General features: G+C 44.1%; 1 protein-coding gene across 1 annotated transcript in view; it reads left to right on the forward strand.

The window, feature by feature from the left end:
• Positions 1-27,636, forward strand: part of ADCY6 (adenylate cyclase 6) — a 362,703-nt gene that overhangs the window by 135,832 nt on the left and 199,235 nt on the right. The window contains exons 4-7 of the mRNA XM_069230504.1: positions 20,441-20,590; positions 20,963-21,084; positions 26,242-26,353; positions 26,826-26,953. Of these exons, the coding sequence (XP_069086605.1) occupies positions 20,441-20,590; positions 20,963-21,084; positions 26,242-26,353; positions 26,826-26,953 (512 nt within the window). The remainder of the gene's footprint in view (positions 1-20,440; positions 20,591-20,962; positions 21,085-26,241; positions 26,354-26,825; positions 26,954-27,636) is intronic.

Consider the following 27,636-nt stretch of genomic DNA (forward strand, 5'->3'; position numbering starts at 1 on the left):
CTGTGGTGCACAGCCAGGTTGGAGAAACAGCACAGACTCCCATGCACTATCTGAGCGGCAGCCAATTCACTCAGACTACTCCTTGAGCTGCTCTTATGCTAGGTATACGATGAGAGCAGTGCAAGGACTGCGTGGGGAGCCTGTCCCGGTATCTTAGGGTCTGTTGGGACACCATCAGGAGGAGGAGAGAAGAGAATTATTATTTCCCTAAATATGCTAGGGTGAGTGCAGGGTCAGAGTTTTTCATGTGCATTCTGGATGATTAGTGTGCCCGTGGGAGAGTAGGGGGCAGCTAATTAAAATAAGACCTAATGACATTGCCAGAAATTGTTTTGTTATTGAGGGATCTGTTATTAAAACTGGGCTTTTCCTCTTCATCAGCCTTCAAATCCCACTCTGGTCCCCTCTCTTGTGAGCCTTGTGTTAGCTTTGTGTCAACAGTGTGTTCGTTCATACAATTTTAGCTCAGTGGGCAATTTCCTTCGATTTTTGGCACAATGTATTTTCTGTGAATCTGTTATAAAATTAATTGTTGCAGGTAGCCTTAGTCATGACACAAAGTCCGATAAACCTGTTTGTGTAAATCAAACATAGGATAACATTACTTTGGTAAAAGCTGTTAGCTCTCCTTACTGGCCCCCCACAAACCTTAAAACAAGCTGCATCTTCTACAGAGATATGACTGGCATCCCTTGCTTCACCCACAGGCAGGACACCATCAGTCTGGAGCCAAAAGACACGTGCCAGAAGAAACACAAACAAAGCAAGAAGCCTTCCCCGTATAGGCCCATGGGGTCTGGAACACCATCCAAGGATTAGGAAGAAAGAACCAGAAACGCCTCTCAGAAACCAGTGCAACAACCTTCTTTCACTGTCTGGTTGCTTACCTGCCTTCCACCCTGTACAGTACACTGCTACCTTTCGGCGTGGTTGGCACCACACAAATACTACATACACACTAGATGTACCAATCAAAGAAATAGCCAATCAAACACTGAAAATATACCTGCCCATGAGGATCCTCCTAGCATTAAGATGTAACTTGCGGGCCATGAAATCTCCGTAGCACCAGCTTTTCCCTCTCCCAGCCTTGATAAATCCTCACAAAAGATAAAAAGTGAAAACAAAATCAGAGTTGGCCTTTCAAAATACCCTGACTGCTCAGTTGTGTTGCTAGTTTACCGACTTTGGCTTTAGGTCCCTGCTAGTTGTATGTAAGTATACTTGGGAGTCATGGACTGACACGGTGGCTTGAGTGCGTTGCTTGCTCTGTTAAGGCGAACATGTAATAACACGCATATACAATGGATGTTTTTCTCCACTTGCTCTCCACGTGCTAGGTTGTGGTGATAAGAGCGAGCGAGATAGAGAAGGCTCGCCTCTCCTTACTGGGAGTTGTCTGTAGTTTAATTTACATGGCTCTTAATGTTAATTGGTTAGTCGAATTTGCAATATTATTGGTGGGAATCGGATCGTGCAGCTGACATGTCGTTGTTATCACTTCGGGTTGGGAGGGTTAATGAAATATCTGCTGTCTGTTGACCAGGCGATCTGTTTTTTTTTTTTGTCTTCAGCCAAGGATGTTTACAGGACTAGTGTGAGGTTTCCTCTGAAGGTTATTTATAATGTTTAATGACACATTTCCTTGGTATCTTAATCCCTTCGCTGCCAGGCCTTTGTTTGGCTATTTGGGGCAGTTGGTGCTTAGGCTCTCATAACTTTTTGTCCACATAAGCTATCCACGCCGAAAATGCGTCCTTTTTTTCCAACACCCTAGGGATTCTAGCGGTACCCAGAGTTTTTGGGTTCCCTTGAAGGAAACCAAGAAATTAGCCAAAACACAGCGAACATTTTGTTTGAAAAAAAAAAAATGGTTAAAGAGCTGCAGAAAAAGGCTTGTGATTTTTTTTTTCCCTTGAAAATGGCATCAACAAAGGGTTTGTGGTGCTAAACTCACCATCTTCCCAGCTTTCAGGAACAGGCAGACTTGAATCAGAAAACCACATTTTTCAACACAGTTTTGGCATTTTACTGGGACATACCCCATTTTTACTATTTTTTGTGCTTTTAGCCTCCTTCCAGGTAGTGACGGGAATAGGTATGAAACCAATGCTGGATCCCAGAGAACTAAACATTTCAAAAAAGTAGACACAATTCTGAATTCAGCAAGGGGTCATTTGTGTAGATCCTACAAGGTTTTCCTACAGAAAATAACAGCTGAAATAAATAAATATTGAAATTAAGCTAAAAAAAAACCAGCAATGTTTCTCCATGTTTTACATTGTAACTTTTTTTCTGCAATGTCAGATTTGTGAAAGCAATATACTGTTATGTCTGCTGGACTCTTCTGGTTGCGGGTATATATAGGCCTTGTAGGTTTATCAAGAACCCAAAGTTCCCAGAGCCAAAAAAGGAGCTGCACCTTGCAATGGGTATCCTTGTGTACCTGGTATACAGCAATCCATTTGGTGAAATATAAAGAATAAAAAATAGGTATCAAGGAAACCTTTGTATTTCCAAAATGGGCACAAGATAAGGTGCTGAGAAGCAGTGGTTATCTGCACATCTCTGAACTCCGGGGTCCCCATACCAGCATGTGAATTACAGGGCATTTCTCAAATAGTCGTCTTTTTTACACCCTGTCTTACATTTTCTAGGCAAAAATGTAGAGAAAGACAAGGGCAATAACACTTATTCTGCTATTCTGTGTTCCCCCAAGTCTCCCGATAAAAATGGTACCTCACTTGCGTGGGTAGGCCTAATGCCTGCAACAGGAAATGCAACTTGGACATATCACATTTTTACATTGAAAACTGACGTGTTTTTGGGAAAGTGCCTAGCTGTGGATTTTGATCTCTAGCCAGCCGGAAAACCTACCAAACCTGTGCATTTTTAAAACTAGACACCTAGGGGAATCCAAGATGGGGTGATTTGTGGAGCTCTCGCCAGGTTGTGGTACCGAGAATCCTTTGCAAACCTAAAAATTTGGCCAAAAAACACTTTTTCCTCACATTTCTGTGACAGGAAGTTCTGGAATCTGAGAGGAGCCACAAATTTCCTTCCACCCAGCATTCTCCCAAGTCTCCTGATAAAAATGGTACCTCACTTGTGGGGGTAGGCCTAGTGCCTGTGAAAAGGGTGTGGGTGGGGAACCTGCATTTTTGGTCCTGGGCTCAGCAGCCATATAGGGAAAACTACCAAACCCAAACATTTCTGAAAACTAGATACCCAAGGGGATCCAGGGAGGTGTGCTTGCGTAGGCCCCCCAGTGTTTTCTTACTCAGAATCCTCAGCAAACCTCAAATTTAGCTAAAAAATCAAATTTTTCCCACATTTCTGTGTGGGATCACCACACTGGGATAAATTTCATACCACCCAACATCCCCCTCAGTCTCCTGGTAAAAATGATACCTCACTTGTATAGGTGGGCCAGGTGCCTGTGAAAGGGAAGGGCCAAAAACATGTCGAAATTGAGGGAGAACCAAAGGGGGTCTGAAAGGGCAGTTTGGAAAAAAAAAAAATTGGCTGACAAGTGGGGCAGAATTTTCATCGGTATAGATGTGACACTGCTGGGCGGTAGGAATTTTGTGGATTCCTGCAGATTCCGGAAGGTTCCATCACAAAAATGTGGGAAGAATTTGTGATTTCCAGTATAGTTGGAGGTTTGCAGGGCATTGTGGTTAAGAAAATGGTGCCGGGTGCATGTGCAGCACACCACCCTGGACTCACCCAGAAGTTTGGTTTTCAGATGTGCCTAGGTCTTGTGGATTTTTCTACATGGCAGAGTCCCAAAGTCCAAAAAGTGCAGCCCTCACCATTCCAAGTGGGATGATTTTTAGAGTTAGCCAAGCCCTCATGGGCCAAATGTAAAACCAAAATAATCAAATGTCCTCTTGCTTGCCGTGGGATGAGATGTTTTAGTGTGCGGGGGAGAGCTAAAGTACCCCCTTCAGTTGGGGTGGCGGCGGCATACCCATGCCATAATGGTTGGTAGCTACCACCCCACAAATGTTTTATTTTTATTTTTATTCTCTGGCATCTAGTAGGCTTTCTGACCCCCCACCCCGGGAGTGGATCGGGGGTAATTGCCCCATTCGCCCATCGGTGGGCAGAACAGCCTTGGCTCCATTTATTTGGGGGTATGGCCATAACCCCAGGTTTCTTTTTTTGTTTGTTTTTAAATCTTCCTTGGTCTCTTGGGGGCTGATGGGCTTTCCAAAAATAGGCTGATCGGGCAGATATGGCCAATAGTAATGTGCCCCCGTGTGGAGCGACCCTTGCCCAAGGGGTTGCCCCCCCAAACAAAACATATACACACACACACTCGCACACAAATCCCTGGTGCCTAAGTGGTTTCTGCCCCCTCCCCCCCAGGGGCAGATCGGCCTCATATAAATAGGCTGATCTGCCCACAAGGGGAGCAGAAATGGCCTAAAATAAATTTGCCCCCCCCCCCCCCCCCCCCAGGGGAATGACCCTTTCCTAAGGGGTCACTCCCCTTGCGTGAAAGTGGCGCAAAAAAAAAAACCTGGTGCCTAGTGGTTTCTTCCCCCTTGGGGGTAGATCGGCCTAATAAAAATAGGCCGATCTGTCCCCAAGGCGGGCAGAAATGGCCTAAAATAAATTTGCCCCCTAAGGGAACGACCCTTGCCTAAGGGGTCGCTCCCCTTGCGTGAAATTGACACAAAAAAAATAATCCCTGGTGTCTAGTGGTTTCTGCTCCCCTTGGGGGCATATTAGCCTAATAAAAATAAGTTAATTTTGTCACCAGGGGAGCGACCGTTGCATAAGGGGTCACTCCCCACATATTAAAAAAATAATAATAATAAATCCCTGGTGTCTAGGGGTTTCTGCCCCCCTGGGGGCAGATCGGCCTAATTATATTAGGGGGGGCAGAAATGGCTGTAAAATAATTTGGGGCAGAAATGGCTGTAAAATAATTTGCCCCCCCCTGGGGAGGAGCGGCCCTTGCCCATTATGCATAAAATGAAATAAAACAATTTCCCTGGTGTCTAGTGGGCATTTCTGCTGCCCGATCGCATCACGATCGGGCAGCAGAAATGCTGAGAGAGACATGAAAGGAGAGGGAAGGCCTTTCCTCTCCTTTCATGCCTTTCTCGCCCCCTCCCAATGATCAGAGGAGAAATGCTTTTGCATTTCTCCTCGAATCTGCACTGGAGCCTCAGCAATCGCGCGCTGACGTCATCAGACGCCGGCAGAGGTGGAAGCGGAAGCGATTCCCCTTCCATCCCTGCCCAGGGGAGTGGGGGGGGGGGGGGGGTGAGGCCCCCAGGGGGGGAGCACTAGCGCTTCCCCATGAGGGCCCCTTGCGGGATGTAACGGTTAGGTCCTGGGCACCCGAGCGGTGCTGCCCAGGACGGAACCGTTAGGTCCAGGGCATCCAAGGGGTTAAATCTTTGCACCCAATGATCCCTTCCATTCCAAATAAACATTTGGAGACTTTACATAAAAAGCTCTTCCATACTGGGGAAAGGATGTGTCGTTACGGACAGAACTGCCGACCTTGATGTTGCAGAACCAGGTTCGAGCCTCGGCGTCAGCTGAACATCCTGTGATTCTGGGCAAACCACTTAATGTCCCCGTGCTACCAAAAATGAATGTGTCCTAGTGTAACGTAGCTGGTGCTCATGTAAAGCGCTCCAAGATGCTTGGGTCGCATTCGCGCTATATAAAACTGCAAAAACCTATATATGTATTGCCTAAATTTGGCATGGGGGTAAACTTTCTGATGATTAGTTAACTACTTCCTTTGGCTTAAGCATAAAAAGTAAATTAATTCTTGGAAGAAGACACAGACTTATGTACTGCAGCCTGCACCAAATATCACCTGTAAAATCGTCCCCTTCATTTGCCCTTTGGCACTTCCTGCTTTGCAGCCACAGGGAGCTCAGAGCACACTTTTTGCTAGCCTCACTGCATGTGAACCAGGTTTGTAGATCACTCACTGCTTAGCCTAGATACCTTTCACCTGCTCAAGTGAATGTTCATCTTCTCTTCCCATCCGCCTTGGGGTTTCTTTTTTATTACATCTTTACTTATGTGTACCCACAACTTGCTCTGAGCTAGAGAAGATACATTTCAGTCTTGTGACACTGACGTGTGTAATACACTTATCTTCAGAGTCTCCTGTATGACTCCACAACTCCACGCCTGTGAGAAACCTTTCATATCTTCTTCTGAAAGTAATCATTTATTTCATCTGTTTATTTAATAATTAGATGTTTTGTCCATGGTGTACCGTAGGCCCCCTCAACTCTGTGGTGCACAGGTGGGAGGGGGTGGGGCATGCACCAGTGGGCCCTCTCAGTACAGTACCCACACCTGAGAGGAATTGAGGGAGTCCAGAAGGGCCCCGCTCCATGTACTTTGCAAGAGGGAGGGGGGGGTTCAAGTTTCATTACACCACCGTGTTTAGTATCTTGCTACGGGTATCCAAGCACTGAACACTAAAAAGAGGCACAATATCACACCATGATTAATAACATTTTGGTCTGAGAATCGGATTTTTATTGTAGAATCTTTTTTTTTGTTTTGTTTTGATCAGAGACAATAAACAATGCTGCATGCATTGTCTTCTGGCTCAATTTGACCCACACAAGTATGCTGCCTGGAGTGTATTTTCACATTTTCATCAAAATATTAGAGAAGAGGGTCTGAACCCTGGAGCCAAGCCATTCTGTCCCCCATTTTAGGACCCTTTTGAAAAAGTCTTGAGCCCACCATAAAAAAAAATGTAAAATAGTTGACTTGGCATGTCTAGAGTGTGACATTTATTACAAAAAAAAACACACACAACTGTAGGTATTCAATTTGGCGAAGGCTGGGGTTGCTGAATACTAAGGCCGTTGATCTACCTCCACATAACTCTCTCTCTTCATGCCAGTTTGCAAGGTCTTTTTCATCCTTGCTTTCTCTCTACCCAACCTTTCTCTTCCATCTCATTTTTCACTTTTCCGACTTCCTTTTTTTTTTTTGCTGTGGGTCGACATCTGATGAAGAATAAGTCTTGGTCTAAAAAAAAAAAAAAACAATGAAGTTGCCAGCGGCGGCTCCCCCACTAGCAGGAGCAGCTGCAAATTGGAAAAATAAACACATTTTATTATCATTTTTATTTTTCAAGGGGTGGGGCCATGGGTGCTGATGAGCACGGAGAGGTAAGTGGTATGCACTCCCTTCAGTGAGCATGTGTGTTTGGCTGGCCGTCTCGGGCCGGCCAAACACACATGCGCACTGTGCTTTCTCCAACCCAGCACTGTGTTGCCAGATTGGAGACAGCAGGCTGAGGCTCCCAGTCTGCCTCGGAGCGCCAAGCCAGGGCACCACGGCCAATCCTAATGCAGCTTTCATGCTGCCAGCAGCATGAAAGCAGTGTTAGGATTTGCTGCCTGGGCAGGCTGGGAACCTGTGGCTGCTGTGAGTGAGGACCGAGGTGTGGCGCAGCGAGTAAAGTGTTATTTTTTTTATTTTTCAGTATATAATTTTTTTATCCATGTAACGGGCAGTCTGCAATGGGGTATCAAAACAGCCCCAAGGAGGGACAAATGAAAAGCATTTGCAATGATGATAAAGGATTTTTGAAAGACAAGCCCACGAACAAGTGAAAGTGATGGGTGTGGTTAAAAGCCCACAATACTTACAACAGGTCAGAGTGCTTGTGCGCTTGACTTAAAAAGCATCTTTTGTAACTTTGGCAACGCCTTTGGGCCTGGCTTCATTTAGGCAGAAAACAGACATGCACATATGCGGTTTGCTTGAGTTGCATGCACAAAAGGTGTTTAGCACCTTAAAACCGCACCCATTGGCTTTGCTAATGTTAGAAAAGAAAGTAGCAAAATGGTTGTATAGAATGCACATAGGTGACAAAGACATGAATGTGCCAAACAATATGATAATTGAATGTAGTTTTCAGATTTAAAGTAGTCCTATATGCATTGCCAAGGAAGCACTTCCTAGAAGACGGAATGACAGACCAAACACTTATTTTAAAGGAGCAGTTCTTAACTTTTTGACTTCTGTGGACCACCACAGGTTCACTACTGAAAGCCAGGGGCCCGGGCCTAAGCAATTTCTACGATTTGAACCTCAAATAAATACACAAATTTAAAAAAACAAGAATACATCAAACAAATACACACATTTTGAACTATATCATTCAATTGTCAAAAATTAACAAATTTAAATTATAATTTCAATAGGAAGGTTGGAGCTTTTATATTTTTTTCTAAAAGATAAAACAATACACTGCCCTATAAAATAATATTTTGATTTTTTGCTTCTAATGGATCCTGTTTTTGTTGGCATATACTAGGAGGTCAATTAGGGACACCAATCGTCCATTCTACTGTACGTGTGGTGGTCCTACGAACAAAGCTGAGGAGGCCAACTTGATTTTTAGCCTTGAATTTCAAAATAATTGTACGTTTTGCTTCTTCATGTGTATGTAATTGATAAATCAGCTAATTTAATTTTGTCTAAACAGTTGTGGATTCCCAGGGTTGGTGTCGCGAATGCCTGGGTGGGGGTGGGTGGCAGCAATCAGTGGACCCCAGGTTAAGATTCATTGTTTTAAAGAATTTGTAACAGTAGGCCTGACAGACAGTTGAGCAATCATGCCAATCATAACACAGGGTCACTACACGCCCTGCTTTCCCCATGCAAATGAGGTACGCAACATGCAATGAGGTAGGCAACTCTAGGGCTCTTTGCGGGTAGTTGCACTGGTGACTGTGCCCCAGCCTGCCCCCAGCAGACAGTCCGCGAGACCTGGGATTGGAGTCCACTTATAGGTCATTCATTCTCATTGAGGTGTGCAGGTTCTACCTTACGCTGTGGTAGTCACCACATTAGAGGAGGTAGTTGTGCTCACTTGGGTATTAATACCAGGATTTATTTGGGAATTTATCCAACTTCAATCTTTGTTAACTGGCTCATCGTTGAACCTGCTTTACCTGCTCATGGGGGCGTAGTGGAAGCTACAGCAGTTGCATCGTGGAAACCGGGCTTTGCTTATATGTTTACTGTGGCATTAGGTAAATTGCATGCGAAGGGCATTGTGGAAGCTTTGAAACCGGTGACGTTTGTACTCCTATTAAAACTGATTATTTTCAGCGAACTTGGCGCTTTATGGAGATGTGTGTGTGTGATCCACCGTTTAAGGAAACTGTTCATTATGCTAACTGTGGGATGGGTGCAAACTAGGCCTATGTGGAAACCATGACAAAGATATGAAAGAGGCAGCTTGTAAACTGTGCTATGATGAGTGTTGTGAAATGTGCTCTTGATTGGAAATGGGGCTTTCTGGCAGCTGTACACGTGGGAGGCTAACTTTATATTACGAAAAACTGAGTGTGGTATTCTGGGCTAATCCAACTATTGTGGGAACCAACCACTGTATATTGAGGTTTGCAGAAACTGGCCAACTTATGCGTGTATGAGGTGTTTACTTAGATGTATTTCTGAGAATCGTGGCAAGCAAGCACTCAAAGAAATATTAAGAAGTAACAGTACTGAGAAATTGAGTGCCAGCTACTATACGCTTCTCGTAAAAAGTGGCAAATGCGGGGATGTCATGTACAAATATGGAACACTGAATGAGACTAACGGCGTTTGTCTATGAGGGGCGATGCCCTGATTTTTAAGTAAGTCGAGGACTGGCACTGTTTGGTCAGTGCTGAGGATTAGAAGAAGTACAACAGTCAGTGTCCAGTACTAGCTATTTTTTAGGAAGTAACTGCACCAGTGTGCACCACCGTGAGTTGGGCAGGACTGGTATTTATACCCGCAATGCAGATGGTTCATGAATCTCCATTTTCAGACTAGTTAGATGCGCTCTCTCATAACAAGTGGATATAGTAGCATTAAAACGTAGGAGCTAGTCTACTGAAGTCTACATATTTTTACACAGTGGCTTTGTCAGAACCCATCCTGGGGCACGATGATACACAGGGGTTTCAAATGTGGAGGTTGTCTATCACCGATGTTCCTGGACAGATTTACTATGGCGGTTAATAACTGAGCACCTAGTGGAGCAACCCCTGTAGCGCTTGACTCTTAGGGTAATGAGGTAAGCAATACAACTCTTAGGGTGGAGGTGACATTAGAGACTATGAACAGAACACAGAGGTTGCTAAAAAGGAATTTGCAGCTCAGTGATTTTACCTTGAAAAGAAAAAGTACTTTCATGTGCCAATTGCACAATAAAACCCAAAAAGAATAAGTGCAAGGAAGACGGGGAGTTACTTCAGTGCTGCAGGAAAGGCATTTAAAACACACACGATACAGATGGAAATTCACTGGCTCACAGGAGAGGATGCTAGCAGATTACTGTGTCTGTGACGCATAGGTCAGTCTCCTGTGCGTGTCCTCATTAGCTTACGGTTTTAGAATCAGAAAAAGGTCTCTTGCCGACCATGTAGCTCTCAACAATGTCAATGACTGAAGATTTACTTGCGTGTTGCAACACAGCTTAAATCTTGGGATCCCTGTTGTTGTTCACCGCATCCAGCCTGCCTCCTCTTAAGGTGCAGACGGGAAGTTGCTGAGGCTGTGGTCACACCAGGGAAGCAATAACCATCTTCATGCAGGTCAGGACAGATAGAACCCTACCACCCAAACGAAGATGAAGAGCCCACCCAAAGTTCTATTGGCAAATTGAGGAAAGCCCAGTGGGAGAGAATGGTGCTGGTCCTAAGAGCCCATGCTCTGGGCTTACTGTTGTAATGCCATGCTCTTGGCAAAACTAGTGTGCAGAAAGATAAAATTGCGTCGAGCAGCCGCTGGATGGTGTCTTTTTGTTCCACGCGCTGCAATTGTGTTATCACGTCGTTTGCTGTTAAATAGCTGGCCAGGCGGGCGTGGCAGGTAGTGGAGAGGCCGCCACCAGGACCAGATTAAAGAGAATAACTGTCTGTGTCCTCTGTACTATGCCTAAACACGTTTCACCATAATGGCCCCAATGACTGACCTCAATTTACCCTCCACCGCCGCGACTCAACAACTGTATCACGGTGCTGGGGGTCAAATGTTGCACAGGGTTCCCACCAGCACAAGTTGCAGCTTTAAATGCAGGTGACGATGGCTGATTATTTCCAGGCGCTCAGCAGATCTTGGATTCACAGCGGGAATGCAGTGACCCAGTTAACTGGTTAGCTGGAAGCAGCCACTTTGGCTTCAGGGACAGGGTCTGCAACTTCCCACCAGCGGATCCATGCTTGCCACAACTTTTATCGCACTGAGGCCAGAAGGGGGCCCAGAGCACGTGCTATGGACTCAGAATGTAGTGAAAGGCCTTGCCACATATCTTGGGCAGATCTTCAGGGCTTTGGGCCGGGAGGCACAAAAAACAGGCAGTTTTAGAGTAAAAAAGGCCGTTTTATTAGGACAGGTATGCAGACTCCTATTAAGTTAACAAACATAATTAAACAACCCTGGCCTCATAATACAACAGATTTCCTCACCCCCCCCATCCTTATAATTTTCCCCCCAAACAAAACAGTATCCCAAAGTCAATCAAACACTCATTCCCCCTCATCATCTTCCTTCCTACTCTGCCCTCTAGAACCCCACCCCAACCATCTATCCCCTGCATTCCCTGAGACCTGCCTACCCGACCAGGCCCCCAACCCGTCCATCTGGTCTTTAGTTATTTCGTCTCTGCCGCCAAGACAAAACCCTGCCGAGGCACCTGCAACCCTGTCCCCATTCTGTTATACCTAGTCTCAAGCTTTTACCTGTCGTCACGACGCCATAGCGGACTGTCGACAAACAGTCCTAACTGACTGAGAGAAGGCTAACCAATGTACGCATGTGACTGTCGCCAAACAGTCCTTTGATATGCAAACTCATAATCCAAGGAAGGTAATTTTGATAGACGAGTATATTTTATAGTAGTCTGTCACCAGACAGTTCTGTGCAACAGACTAGATAAGGTGTCCTTTATCTTCAATATGTACAAGTCATTACCTAAAAAGGATAAATGTACCCCATTGTGCCTGAAAAATTCTAAATCATCTTTTTTCATGTCCCAGTGTTCTAACCATCCCAACCCCTTGGCCTTGCAATATCTATGCATGTCCCTATTTACCTTCCTTCTTGCCTTCTCAGCTGCAAATTTGAAATCTCCCTTCCATACCTTCCTTGGTACAAAAGCTTTCCAAATTATGTACATCCCCGACCATGACTTGCTTATTGTGTCCAAATCTCTCCTCATAGCTTTAACCAATCCTAGCCCTGATTCTTTGACCAAATAATTTCCCCACAAATGCAAAATTAAAACCTCAGGACAAGGTTTGTTACCAGTCAAGTTAGACAAACAATGAAGTAATTGGCTCCACTTCAACCCCCCCCCATCCCCACCAATGCAGTTGCACATCCTCAAATCGAAAAACCATATTTTTCCCCATGGTCTTTTCTCAGCATGCTTCACCTCCCATTTCCCAAAAGAATGCCCTACAATCCAAATTGTGGAGGTCGCCAAAACCAGTCTCGCCAGACAACCTAGAATAAGAAATAAGATTTAGCTTTACATTCACAACCCTTCTAAACCTCTAATGTAGCATAAACAGCAGTCAGAAGACAATGTGCCCAACATTCTTACCCCACATATAGAGAGCCCCAACTTTGCAGCTTCTAATGCTGCACCAGTACAAAAATAGTGCATCCCAAATTTACTTGGGATTTCCCCCATAAACAATAAAACTTTTCTCATAACTTCTAAAACTTGACCAGCTGTCAATCTAGTTCCATTTTGGTGCCTAAAACCGAAAACCCCTTGAGCACCTCCAACCTGCTTGGAGGGTTGCCGTGCCCCCAATGGCCATACAATGACCCCAATCCTGTGAAACAGAATGTTCCTGCCCTTAGCTGTTTGTTCCGTCTAAGATGGGTTAAGAGGATTCTGATCGACTCACCTATCACTTTTACATGTTCGACCGCCAATCCTCTGTCCCTTCCCCTCCAAAAGCTCTGCTATTCTAAAAGCCCCCAAAAATAACCAGATCATACAAAGATGAAACAATTTACTTTCAAAGTTGGAGTAACAGTGCTGTTGCAACCTTTGAACTAACTTAAGCAACTTACCCATGGTTATTGGTTCTCTCACCACAGATCTCTTCTGAACTTCTCTTGTCCACCCTGCCAGAATTATTTTTCCCAACTCACCTGCAGACAGTTCATATCCTCCAAACAGCTTGCCATTAAAACGAATGCCCGCTAGTAACCGCGCTATGGTAGTGGCTGACACTTTTTTGTCTCTGTTAAACATGATAAATCTTACAACATTATTGACCCTCCTCTGCATGGCGTTTTCACAGTAAGTCTTAAAGCAAGCTCCACTTCCCAAAACCTCAGCCCATGCTCTTCTGTATGCTTTCCAGGTACTTGGAACAATATATTTCTCTACTAGGTCCATTATCCTCATTGTGCCAGGTCGCAAACCTCCCGAGGTACTATTGTCTTCTACAGATCCGATGTAAGTGCCAAACCATGGAATTTCTGCCACTGCAGAAGAGACTATGTTGTTATCCTTGCCTGGCACATGCTGAACTTGAAAGACAATGTTGTGATTTACGGATCCTAACATAAAACGCTGTAAAAGCTTGAGGAGCCTCCTGTCCTTCACTCTCTGACCCTTAACCAAATCAGCCACTGTTCTATTGTCCACATGGAAAAGCACAGGTTTGTTTGCTAGTGCCCCTTCCCCAATATTGCTAGGGAAGAATTAAAAAAAAAAAAGGCAATGTTCATGCCTTCAGTCTTCCAGTGCTGTGGCCCTTGTTCTGCACAACATCTGCTATCACCAAAATATCCCAAAACCTTCAGAACCTACAGCATCTGAAAATATCTGAACCTGCCACTGAAAATCTTCCTCCACTGACCACATTGACTCCCCGTAGAAGCCTTTTAGGAAAACCAGCCACACTTCAAATTCAGCCTTCAAGGCTGCAGAAATTTGCACCCTATGGTGAGGCAGAGAGGCACCTGTCATCGCAAAGTCTAGTCTGCAACAGAATGCTCTTCCTGCTATAACCACCCGACAAGCAAAATTGAGATGACCTAACAACTGCTGCATTTGTCTAAGTTGCATCTTGCTGGACTGTAAAGCCTGGTGTAACAAACTGACCAATTCTTGCACCTCAGCAGCTGGCAAACTTGCTTTCATCTTGACTGTATCTAACTGTATTCCTAAGAATAGCAGTTGTGTACTGGGACCTTCTGTTTTTTCAGGGGTCAATGGGACCCCTAATGTTTCTGCCATTGCCTGAAAAGCCTGCAATGCGGTTTCAAAAACTTTAGTAATGCCATCACCTACAAAAAGAAAGTCATCTAGGTAGTGAGTAACTCTTTTGGAACCAGTGTGAGCAGTAAAGTATCATTACAGGAAAGAAGTGAAGAGTGCAAACAACCTCAAAAAAACAGCACAGCCCATAGGAAGAACTTTGTCAACATAAAACTGTTGTTGGAAGTAAATCCAAACAGAGAATAATCAGAGGGGTGAACTGTTAGCAGATGAAATGCAGATTTGATGTCACATTTTGCTAACTCAACCCCTACAGTAGTCTGGCGAATGATGGCCATGGCTACATCCAAAGATGCGAACTATACTGCTTAATCTTCCCCCGCATTTAAGTCACTACCAGAAGCTCCTTCAGCCTGAGACATATAGTGGATAAGCCTAAATTCATCTGCCAATAACTGAAGGGGCCTACCATTCTTCCTTCCAAAACTTCCTTTTCCAGCTTAGCTATAACCACCATCAGGTTCTGTCAGGCTGAGAGCAAATTGTCTGCAAAGTGTCTGATCCTAGGGCCTTGATAACCGAGTCAAAACCTCAACTCAAAATCCCACTGTAGTGTCACTGCCAACTCCCTGTTAGGATAAAATGCCTGCCACTTTCTCAATGCTTTCATTTTAACTGGAGTAAAAGCCCTTGTTTCCAGAACCCATAAACCCCCTCCCCCCTGACCTATTTTCTAGTCAATTGCCCCCCCCCCACCCCCCTTTGTTGCTGTTCCCCATAACATTGAAGTACTGCATGTCTCCTCCCGCACTTGGAACACTCATGCTTGTATTACACATGGCTCTGTTACAGAAACCACAGAAGTTTCAGCAAGCCCTAGAGACACTAACTTGTCCCTTGTTCCAGTTCCTCACCCCTCCTGGAGTGGGTTTTCCATGAAAAGGCTGATAAGGTACTGCTAAAGCACTGGCTGTATGCATGGTGGGCGGTGGCCTCTGTGGATCCATCCACTGAACCCACAGCTTATTGTTTGTTGGAATCCTCGGATGCCTAGCTAACTCTCAAGCCTCCTCCCTGGAACGTTTCTTTGCTTGCAGTTCCCTATGTAGTAATTTATATACGTCAAACTCACTTTTCCAAATGTTCTCCTTCATAGCGTTAGAAAGGTGAGCCCCCAATGGCATGGACACACCCATGTAAGGAAGCCTACTGAAAACCACGGTTTTATCAGCATCCCCTTTTGTCCCTTCAGATTTGCTTTTGCCCTCTGATAATTCCTTTTCAGGTGTTGCGTACTTCCCTTTGGTTTCCTCCCCAGTGCCTTTATCCTTCATACCCTTTTGTCCTTTCTGGTTGACATCCCATCCTCTATTTTGATACTGTCCCCTCCCCCCCTTTGATCTCAGTGCCAACCCCTTTGTCTACTCCCAATCCCCCACACTCGTAACTTGCAATTTATGCCCAAAACCCCAACCTTTCCACCACTGGGACTCGCCTGTTTGCAACCAATGCTTTAGTTGATTCACTTCTGCTTGGTCCCATCTCCATCTCACTGCAACGGTTGATCCTTGTCCAACTGCTTTGTGTTTTTTGCTCCCTTCCTGTGTAAGTGTGTACTAGTACAAGAGAAATTAGCCCTCCCACCCCCCAACTTCTTAGGCTGAGCTACTTCTTTATCCTTCCTATGCAGAATTTCCCCTTCTTCTAATTCCTCTTCATCCTCATCATAGTCTAGCTCACATTCCATTCCTGCTCATTCACCATTGCACGCACTCCAGGCCTCTCACCATCCTCCACGCCCCCGTCCTAAAATCTCCAATCAATGTCAATCCCTCCAGTTGATTTGGTTTGCATAATTTCTTTCCTTGTCAGTAAGTTCCCCTCAGACCTTTTCCTCTCTTCGTACTGGGTGCCAGAGGCTGCTCCCAACCTCTCCGGTCGCCTAGCATCACAGCCCTATAACACTTGTGGCATCGTCTCCATGTTGCCCAGCAGGTCACCCCAACCTGTGCGATGGGTGGTCCTGAGTCCTGCTTTAGACCTCATTGCCTAGTCATTACCTTGACCTGGCCCCTCATCAACCCAAATCCATCTACCCATTTTAATTCCTCCTTTCTCCACATACTGACCACACTCTGTCTTTAACTGCTGCACTTGATCCTGCCCCCTCTGCACTCCTCCTATATTCTTATGCCGCTGTGTCTCTGTAATATGTATGTTGCCTTGCTGCCAGTCTTGCCTTCTGACTCTTGGCGGTGGGGAGGTTAAGCTGTGTGTGGAGTAAACCATGCTGGTCTCTCCGCTATATTCATTGCTGGTTCTCATGAAATATGTGCCCTGCATTGAGTTGGCTCCACTCCTGGCCCAAGTGCTGCAGATCGTGTTAAGGCTGTAGTCCTTCTTATCTTTCTGTGACACTGACCTCATGTGTGTGCATGTACAACATGCGAGCACACTACTGCCATCTGCATGTCGGACTCTGCTTCCACACTCTGTAAAGGTGGGTCTGAAGCCGCCTTGACTGGCTTTTTTTATGCGCTCGAGACAGGCGGCTGTGCTGGACGCTGGCAGGTCTCTGACCCGCCTGAACGTAAACACAAGCCCTGCATTGCCCCCAAGTGACTTCTTGCTCTTCTACAGTAAGTGCATGGTTTGCTTCTTTATACCCCACAATTATTGCCTCCTGGGGCTGTTCTAATTTCGCTACTTTTGCCCTCAGTTCCCGGTGGGGAGCATACAAACAGTGCTGCAGCCACCCCACTCACTGCAGAGCGCTTCAGGCGAGCTAGGCTCACCCACGCTAGTGAAAGCACCTTGGGCTGCAACAAATCCTTCCTCCCAACAGTAAAAGCACCTTCAATTACTCCCTCACTGCCTGATTTTTATCCACCATATTAATGATACTATCTGCTTACTAAAACAGATACATTATTACCCCACTACCTTGCTTAGTCCAAAAGAGGCCTGAAACCGGGACCCAATTATACAGCTCCTACACCAGGACCAGCTGTGCTAGGAAGGGGAATGACCCAGGCGAAAGTGACCTAACTGTTGCTTTAACCCCACTCTTCAGCCTAAACTGTCCAATGGCCAAACCTACTTCCCTGGTTTGTACCACCCGCCCGAATATCCACAAGGGTTGACATCCGTGGGATGGCAACCCTGGGACTCCATTGGCTAGTAGGATACTCGCCAGTGCTGGTGGAAAGTGGGAAACCTCTGTGATTCAAAAATATGCTACTGGGCATGTCTGCCAACATGAGAACAGTAGTCCTAGGTCCAAGGAAGGTACGCTTGGTGTTCTTGGCAGACTACAGAGCCCGTTTGATTGTCACACACCCATGCCATAAAAAGTCAACATATTCTAGAGACTTACAGTTATGTAACTAAGGGCAGGGCTTACACGCTGCCCTTAGTTACATAACTGCAAAACCATGCAGAGGGCATTTCCATCCCACCAGGTGTGCTCTGGCCATTGTCATTTGTTTCTGACCCAGGACTGTATTCGAATTTGGTGATAGGGTACTCCAATATGTGCTCTGTTTCTGCTTAGGCAGTTCTAGTTTAAGGTACCTCACAGGGATAGTCACCTTTGTCATTGCTTTGCTTTCTACAAAATGCCTTATTGTCCCGCACACACTGCCATTTGAGTGTGTGGGTATGTGTACATGGGTATGTGTACCATTCTATGTGAAGAGTTTTACCAATGACAGATGCAGACAGCACAGAATAAGGAAGCATAGACTTTAATTGTTAAGAAGAAAAATACTCCAAATAAGAACATTTGAACTCTCTTATGGTTCATTAAAGGGTTTGCTACTAAGGTTGACATGCTCAGTACGGATTGTGCTCTATGCCTTTAATTTTGAGCGTGCTATCTTTTAGATTCGCTTTTTACTTAAATGATTAAAATCTATGGGAGTCTGGTACTTAGGCATTGCAATTAGATGGCTCAGCCATTGTGTGGAAGACACTAGCCGTATTAGTGCTGGGCAGCAATCCCTTGCAGGATGGCAATGATGCTTAGGTTTCCCCACTAATTTGCAGAGCTCCCAGTCTAAATCCCCCAAAGTTAATTCAGAGATCTGGACCTTATTTAAAAGATCAATGGAGAAATGGCAGATTTAAGATGAGCTTAGACAATACTGAAACTGCTGGTCATGGAGGGAGACCAGGGCCATGTACTTTTGACTGTATTACTTAGCTACTCTGTTGCAGTGGTAGCAAGCTCTCTGGATGGGGTGAATGCACAAGGCACAGATGTTGCCTGGCCAGACAACTGATAAACCTGCAAGCAGTGCAAAAGCTGCGAGAACCCACCCTAGGGTACTCAGAAACTTCAATGTCTAGGAAGCAGCAGACAAACAGCACAAACCACACTATGTACTTCAACTTTACTACTTGCAGATCTTCCAAACATGGCTGGGGTACTTCTTACCCGAAGAATGAACTCTTGGATTATGGTAGCATAACCAATGTTAGGAACTGTTTCGTGGGTAGGTGAGCTAAGGACTTTGGAGACCTAAGGGAAGAGCAAGGCCTCCCGCCTAACCAGTTCCCAACCTACGGAGCAGGTTTTATAATCATGCAGGTGAAATGAGGACAAAACGCACTGGAGCCTCAGACACGCAAAGTAATGCCTGTCCTTTTTGCAGTAAGAAACAGCCAAATGTTACTATCATGGTAATATAAAACCTTTATCTCGATTAAAAAAAAACAAAGTCTTGCGAGGTTGAGAGAGGATTGGGAGAATACACTAAGCAGAGGACTGCATAGCAGTGAATAGAAGATGGCCTTCGAATATCTTCATAAATTGACACAAAAAGGTTCAAGTATACACAGTTAAATAATTTTCACAGAACATGTCTTACACCCAAAATAATTAATAGAATAACAGGCCGGCCTGTCCCATTTGTGCTGATCCAGACGGACATTTTATGCACATGGATTAGGAATGCCTGAGTGTGAGTCCGTTCTGGAGTGGAGTAGCCTCACACTTACAACGCGCCCTCAATAGGAAGGGCTTACAGGAACCTGGTCATTATTTACTAGGCTTATTCACTTTTCATAAAAGAAAGAAAGCAGGTAATGTATATAGTGACCTAACAATGGTGTTGGCTAAAATACCTATAGCGATGCATTGAAAAGAGTTCAACAGTCTCCCATAGGAAAAACTGGAAGAGAAGCAGAGGCATTGGCCAAGAGTGAGAGCATGGCCTAGCATGCAGGAGGAAGAAGGGGCCAGTGAGGAAAACCACTTGCCAAACTGTGTGATAAGGTAACTGCTGCGCTTGAAGATATGGAGGAAAATTATCAGACTAAAACCCTACTAAGATAACATACAGAAAGGTTGATTGAGAAAATGCCTGAACTGCAGAATCACTTCTGTAGACTTTTGCACATCTGAGTAGCGTTGGTCAGTACCACAACACAATCAACCCTAATTTAAAAAATAAAACTTTTAAACTCTTCCCACTGGAAATAACTGCATTAAAGTAAGCCATACCAGATCAAGTTGAACTTGAAAGCACCAACACCACAAAGATAATTTTCAATTGCTAGCTTGTTTTCCACGACTGACATATATACTTTACTACAAGTATAAAGCACAAAAACTAAATGTTGTAATAGTAAATTCAACTTACTGCTATGTTAGAACTAATAAGTTTGAAATAAAAAAAAAATCAATGCACTCATTATTTTGAGTTTTCACCCTTCTTTTTATTTAAATGTGATCATAAGCGCTATATAAATCCAATTACAATTTTATGGCAATATCTGCGCAATCTGAGTCAAGTTAGTAGGGGATCCTGCTGGCATTTATTATTTGCATTTTTATTCATCTCTTCAGACTAAAATGTATTTCATGCTTGATCTCTGAATCTAAGTAAACTATGAAACGTTTGTTATGTAACTACCTTCCCATTGATTGTGTATTGATGATGCATATCATGACAATTGAATATCATCACACATTTGCACATTAACTAGACCATTTTCTGCTTGATTTGGCTGGCTCAGCTGGTGTCATCTCCAGCCTTCTGCAGCTTCTGAATCTGGGAGTAGTATGCACCCATTAGCAGGTTTCCCTCTTTAAGCTCCTACCTCTTATCTGTGAAGTTCCATTATTTTGCAGATGTCCTTGACTTTGCCACTGATGCAGTGTGTTCTCTTCTCTTTTAGCTTAGTGCTAATGTCCTGATATTTCTCTGCACCAACATTATTGGGATTTGCACCCACTACCCAGCGGAGGTGTCGCAACGTCAAGCATTCCAAGAGACTAGAGGCTACATCCAGGCCAGGCTACACCTTCAGAGGGAGAACCAACAGCAGGTACTGTCTATGGGAGGTGGAGCAAACTATGAGAACTGGTAGGGAGTAAAGGAGAGAAAGCTTCAGAGCAGTAGTAAATGGAGGGACTACTTACCAGTAAAGGGAGAAGCAGAGCAGCAGCAGTCAGAAGGGCAGCAAATGGTGAGAACATTAGCTTGGGGTTGGGGGCAGGAGGAGTTCACCCTCCAGTTTTCCTGAGGTTCCTAGTGCATGGTTTTAAGGCCCTGCTGGTGAATGAGGGTGCTTGGACAGGTCGATAGTGGTTCATGTGATAAGGGCAGAGCCTCTGAAGCGGATACTTGAGTTTGCTGGGGAGTGTTGGAGAAGGTATTAGGAGAAGCTGTACTGGACCTATTCTCTCTCCCCATCTAGGAGCGTCTCCTCCTTTCGGTGCTGCCCCGGCATGTGGCCAGGGAAATGAAGGAAGACATTAACACCAAGAAGGAAGACATGATGTTCCATAAAATCTATATCCAGAAGCACGACAATGTCAGGTGAGATTGACTTCGCCGACTGCTGAGACATGTGGTGCTGGCACCTGATGTTAGCTCCAGAGATGCTAGTTTCAAGCCATTGACGCATTCAATGTTGTTGCTTTGGGTGGTTTGTAAAACCTGTAGGAAAGAAAGGTGAAACCCAAAATGTATTTTTAGCAGTGTCTACGAATGATCTGTTAGCTCACATGTGCAAAAGTTTCTAATCATCGGTGTCAATAATGTGTCTTGATATTTGGGTTTCTGGGAAATCTACCACCATTTAAAAATAAATGTAATTATTTTCAACCACAAACAGCATATTACAACTTTGAACAATAAATTACAAGTTGCTAAGGAGTGACTGATTATTGTGCTTTGCAAAAGAGAGGAAGGGCTATGGTCAATGTTTATAGTCCATTTTGGTCTTGCCAATTGCTCCGTTTTAGCGACTTGATTCTTTTTCCCCAGTTGAGAATTCTTCCTCTGGACAGGTATCTGCTAGGCGCACTTGGCAGAAGGTAGTTGTTTCTGTTTCTAGATTTGTATTGATCATCTGTTCAGATTGTCTTAATGATTTAATTTTTTTATCAGTATTGTATTCCATAAAATGTGGCCTACTTGTGCTGTCTGTTATTTTTCCTTTTTTGTATATTTGCTGTTTCTCTAGAGGGAGAAATGTTGTTTGAATTTTCCAAATCCACGTCAAGAGACTTGTTGCCAGTTTCCTAAAAAGGTGACAAACCCTTGTTGCACCAATGCCTTTGTGCTGCCTTTTTTATACAAACTCCTCTCTTTCAGTATCAACGTTTTTAGGTTCAGCACACAAGTGCCTTGACCTGTTGTAAATATTGTGGGCTTTTAACTACGCCCATGTCACGCCCATCACTTTCACTCGTTTGTGGACTTGCCTTTCAAAAATTACTTGATGTCATTGGTAAATGTTTCACGTCTGTCCTGCCTTGGGGCTGTTTTTGTCATGCCTTGCAGACTCCCCCTGTTACATGGACTATTGCACAATTGCTGATATACTTCAGCGTGGGCAAACTGTTTCTTTTGTCTCTCCTCTTCATGCTGCATGGTGGCCATGGTGCTCACAGTGTGAACAGACACAACAGTGTGAACTTGATCAGCGATATTGGAGCGCTGGTCACGTTGTTCACAGTTACCTAATCAGAGTCATTTCTTGTTTCTCTCCCCTTAAAACACTTGAAATTGGTGAAAGCTTTTTATAAAACAGAAATCCTCAATGTGAAAGCAGCACTCCGGGCACAGAGGGAGAGCTGATACTACAATGTTCACTGCAGTCGGGAAAACCCGACCCATAATGCTTTGCCGGGTATTAGTTTTACAAAACATGTTTGCTCATAACTCAGCCTGTGGTGGCCCTAGGGCAATGGGACCACCTACAAAACATAGACCACAGTGTGATCTTTCCATCTACATCATCTTCGGGTCCCCACACTATGTTAGTGGAGACTCCAAAATAATAACCCTTACCACCATTCATTATCTTTTTTAAGTTTTCTCATGGCTGGAACTTTTGTTTTACAGCTTGGAGAAGTTAGGTGTTATGGCCCTTGTTTGTAATACCACTGCAATAGTCCTGCTAGCCTTAAATATGTGTAGTGTACTATGCCCTCTAGGGGCAAAATGTATGGTTACACTGCATTACTTTGTCCCATGTTTTTTTTCATGCGGCTGTGCTCTCTAAGGGCTGACTGTATGGTTACTTGGCCATGTTTCTGTCAAATGCTATTTTCATTGTGGTGTTCTCTACAGGCTGTTTTGAGCATTGCAGTCGACATACTATAGTATTTGTGGCTTGAAAACTTGCCCTATAATGCTTTGCTGGGCATTACTTTTACAAAACATTTTTGCTCATAACTCAGCCTGTGGTGGTCCTAGAACAATGGGACCATCTTCAAAACTTTCATTCTGTCTACATCATCTCTGGGTCCCCACACTAGGTTAGTGGGGACCCCAAAATAATAACCCCTGCCACCATTCAGTATATTATAAGCGTTCTCATAGCTACAACTTTTGTTTTACAGCTGGGAGAAGTTTTGTTTTAAAGTCCTTGTTTGTAATATCATTGCAGTAGGCGTGCTAGCCCTAAAACTGCCCTCTAGGGGCGAAGTATATGTTCCACTGCATTACTTTCACCTGTTTTTTTCATGGGATTATCCCCTCTGGTTGTTAACAATATGGTTACATGACCATGTTTCTTACAAATTATATTTTTGTTTTGGTGTCATCTAGGGGCTGTGTTGAGCATTACAGTCTAATGCCAAAAGTCTATTTCTGTTAAAGGTTTATATGATACTTCATATGTTTTATTACAGTTATGACCATAATTCAGGCCATCTTAACATCCTTATTACACTATGACTGTTTGAACACTCTTGATATGTTTGGGTGACCCTTCTAGTTTATTTCTCCTCTGTGGCTGTCTCGTGTCTTTTTTGGGGGGGAATTGTGTTAGCCAGCCAGAAATTCTGTTTGTGTGGTAGTGAAAGTGGTACTCTTTTGGAATTAGCATGGCAGATTTAAATTGGGATGCTAAATGGCAACATTTTTATTTTTTTGCTACAAATAAAGGTAAATGGAAATGCTTTAGTTATATGCAAGGCCACTGGAAATATATGGCAGGAATAGATGAAATGATGAGGCAGGGTTGACCAATTTATGTAGCAAGAAAAGTCTAGTTATGAATTTACAGTGCTAATCACTCTAACTCAGGCAAATGTGAGACATATTACATTGCAAGTGCTTGTTGATCTTTGAGGCTTCTGTCATTGAAAAACAATTGTTTATTAGATTCTCTGGGTTGAATAAATGTAGAGAGGTGATGGGCCAGATGATCTGAGAGTGGGTCGTGCTCTGTTTCTAGGAATTCTATAAACAGACTCCCAAGGGATAGAGAATCACTCAAAGGAAGAGTATCTACCTTTGAGCTCTCCAGAGGGGTGTCTGTTTTACACATCTATCGGGCAATTACCTCGTCCTATCTTATTTTATTTATATAGAGTTATTTTTTAAGGACTCGGTGAATTCACTAAAACGTAAACAGTTTTTCTTAGACTGTATTACAAGAAATAAGTATTTTTCCGTACGTGATGTTTAATGTTTTTTTAATGCTCGTTATGTTCTTTGGAGACTCCTACTGTCAAGGTTGTTGCTGTCGGATTTTTTCTGTATGAATGCTCTGCAGGAACAAGTCTTCATGAGAAAAAGACGTTAACATACCTTCCGTGTTTGTGCTGTTTTGTAAGAAAATAGTTTTTCTTTGGCAAATATGTTTCTAATTATTTCTTCAAGTGGACTCCACATTTTTGTTCTGGCCTGGGGTGGGATGTGGGGGGGTGGCTGCAGACCTGGGCAATACTTGTATGGCACCAATCCATCAATGATTCCCTGTGGGGTCTGCTGTAGCAGCACTGCCTAGTTCCGGGTGAGGGAATTCTTAAAAACGTTCAGATCCATTGGAGATAAAGTATCACTGAGATGGTGGGCGATTCTTAGAAAAGAGTGAATATAAGTAACATATTCACTCCTTGATTTTTTTTTTTCTTGAATATACCTTGTCGCTTAGTGAGAAGAGTTGTTTTCATGTTTGTTAAAGTTCATTACTTGAATTTTGAAGCGCACACTCTTGTGTGGTCCTCTGCACTATCCCAGGAGCTAATTGCTGTTCTCTGTAAACGTGTGAAACTATTGCTGTATAGTTGGCATGGAAAATAGTTTTTCTTTGAAGGTATGTTGTTTTAAAGTCGTTTTAACCTACAGGGTAAGTGAGATACATAATTTGCCTTTTTTAATGTGCTATTTGGCGTTTTTATATCCATAACGCTGACCTTGGAGCATAACCTATATTTTTACTGTGGGGGTTTCAGAATTTCATGTAAATTAGGTATTTTATTTTCAAATATATTCTAAACTCTTGTTACGTTGAAATTGTGTTTTTTTTCTTTTCAATAGGGCTAGACTGGCAACCACCCTCTCCCTTCTTCAAATCCCCACGGCTGCACTGATTTGTACTAGACATTTGTGTTGTCCGTCTGTATGTGTAATTGCCTTGCACAAAGCACACAGTTTCATAGAGGCTGAAAATAAATTTGGGAGTTAGCCCTTCATAAGATTCCCCTGAGTGTCAATAAAGGCCACAGGCCTGGTTCACCCGAGTCCACAGCTAGCTAGTAGCTTAAGCTGATGCTTTCCTTACTTTTAAGAAACCTCTTGGTGTTGCTAAATATTTAGACCACAAGCAGTAAAACAATTCGCAGTAGTGATCAGTGAGGTGAAAAAAGTGCTGAAACTTCGTGATAGGCATGTGCAAATTACAAAACATGAAGTATCGTTGATTCTGTATACAGCCCGTAAAAAGTAGCACAATTAGGAAGTGTTCCCACAAGGCAACCACATACTCCTTAAAAACAAGCCCTACCCACCTCCCCCAGCTCTCACTCTCTCTCACACAGTCATCACCTGCTTTCAGTAACTTACTGGGAGGACTTATCTGTCACTCACTACCTGTATGTTTTGAAATGATCGCTTGTGGACTCGTTTTATGTTTGTACCAACCAAACCATTAAGGCAGTATTATTGGGCCCATGTTGAGAATAATGATGGTGCCGTTCAGCAGTTCATATTATTAAAGTTAACAGTAGGCACTGAGAGAATCATGGACCGGGAGATCTTCTGAAGCATGTAGCTTGAGGCTCCCTCCTCCTACCGAATGAGACTGCAGCAGTCACGTTCATTTGTGAACAGGCACGACTGCCATGCAGTGGCATTGGATAACCTTCACATGGGACTAAAGTTAGCAAAAGACATGTGGGTTAGCGGACGAGCGGTACTGAAATAAAGCGAGCAACATAGCTCGTCCGCTAACCCATCTCTTTTACTTACCTGACCTTGAACATGGCATCTGAGCAACTATTAAGGAAGCTGCTTTGATCAACTCTGAGGCATCGTTGCAGTTTTGCACTGGCTGCTGCTGAAAACTCGAACTGTACTAAACCTGTTTGAACGTCCACTCTCGCTTCGCTAAAAGTTTATTGGACCTCTGAAAAATGTCTGTGCTGGGCGGAGTGTTACACACAACTATTTACCACCCCTTTGGAATCGCCGCAGAATTGTACGTGTGGTGTGACTACCTTTCCTCTTTTCCCACAGTATCCTGTTTGCTGACATTGAGGGATTCACCAGCTTGGCCTCGCAGTGCACCGCCCAGGAACTGGTCATGACACTCAATGAGCTGTTTGCACGCTTCGATAAGCTGGCGTCGGTAGGTGGGCTTATAGGTCGCCGCATCCCTGGCTTGTGGGAAAGCACAGTTCATTCAGGCAGTGACTGAGTTGTGTGGGCGCGCGTGCGTTTCTGCGCATGTGCGCAGCCTGGGCAGACTCGAGGCCTACCAGGTGGTTTTGTTTGTTTGTTAAAATGAACATGGTTTACAATGTAAAACGTGCGGTGCTTATTTATAGGACGGCTGTCAGAGACAGATACTGAATAAGTTGATTTTTTTTCTGTTTTTGTTCTTTTATTTTTGTGCCTAAATATGCGTGTTTTCGTTTCTTCATGTATATGTTCTTAGTAGTTAGTTGTTGTGGCTGCTGTTAATTGTCTATGCAAGTGTTTATTGTTTGTTACTGTCGTTTTATTTGACAACGCCCTTAAAAATGTTGCGAGAACGCAATTGTACTGTTTGCTTTGGCGTTGTTCACAGGTCTAACTCGTACTGCTTCTGCCTCTTCCAGGAAAATCATTGTCTGCGAATTAAAATCCTGGGAGATTGTTACTACTGCGTGTCTGGCCTTCCGGAGGCTCGAGCGGACCATGCTCACTGCTGTGTGGAGATGGGAGTCGACATGATTGAAGCCATCTCGTGAGTAGTGATTCCATTTGCTCTTGAAGGCCAAACCTGTTTATCTCCACACCTGTCTTACTTAGCCCTCTATAAACCTTACTGTTTCCCTTGAAATTCTTTTCGACCTCTGCCCGTGCACGCACTTTTCTGATTTCTGCTCCTGCACTCCTGTCAGTCCTCTGCGCCCGAGACGTGCCTGACCTCCCAGATGTTCCTGACTCTGCACCTCGGTCAGTGTCTGTGAAGAAGGGCTGGCCAATGGGATTTATTGCATATGGGTAATCTGTCTTTCTTCTCCAAGAGGAAGATGATTGATTAATTCCAGAAACAGTGTAAATTACCATACTCTGATACTGTTGTAAGCCATGTCCACAACCACCCCTACATGCAGTGACCAATCTGCACCGGCCTGAGCATTACACAGTCCACGAGCATTTTCTAAGCATGCCATTGCTTCAACTGGGCATATTTACTCTCCTTACTTCAGTTTGGGTGCTACTGTGTAGTAGAGTAATGGCAACTCGAGGTAGTGGTCACACCTGATATAAAGGTAGGTGTCACAGTCTGATGACTTGGTCACCAAAATGACCATGTTTCTTGCTTAAAGACAGCAGGGAGGGCAGGGGAGAACCCCGAAGTAGGTAGATGTGGTAGGGAAATAGACCATGAAGTGGGTCTGTTGCATGTTTGTGTACTTTAAG

The sequence above is a fragment of the Pleurodeles waltl genome, chromosome 4_2, assembly GCF_031143425.1.
Source record: "Pleurodeles waltl isolate 20211129_DDA chromosome 4_2, aPleWal1.hap1.20221129, whole genome shotgun sequence".
Taxonomy (NCBI): domain Eukaryota; kingdom Metazoa; phylum Chordata; class Amphibia; order Caudata; family Salamandridae; genus Pleurodeles; species Pleurodeles waltl.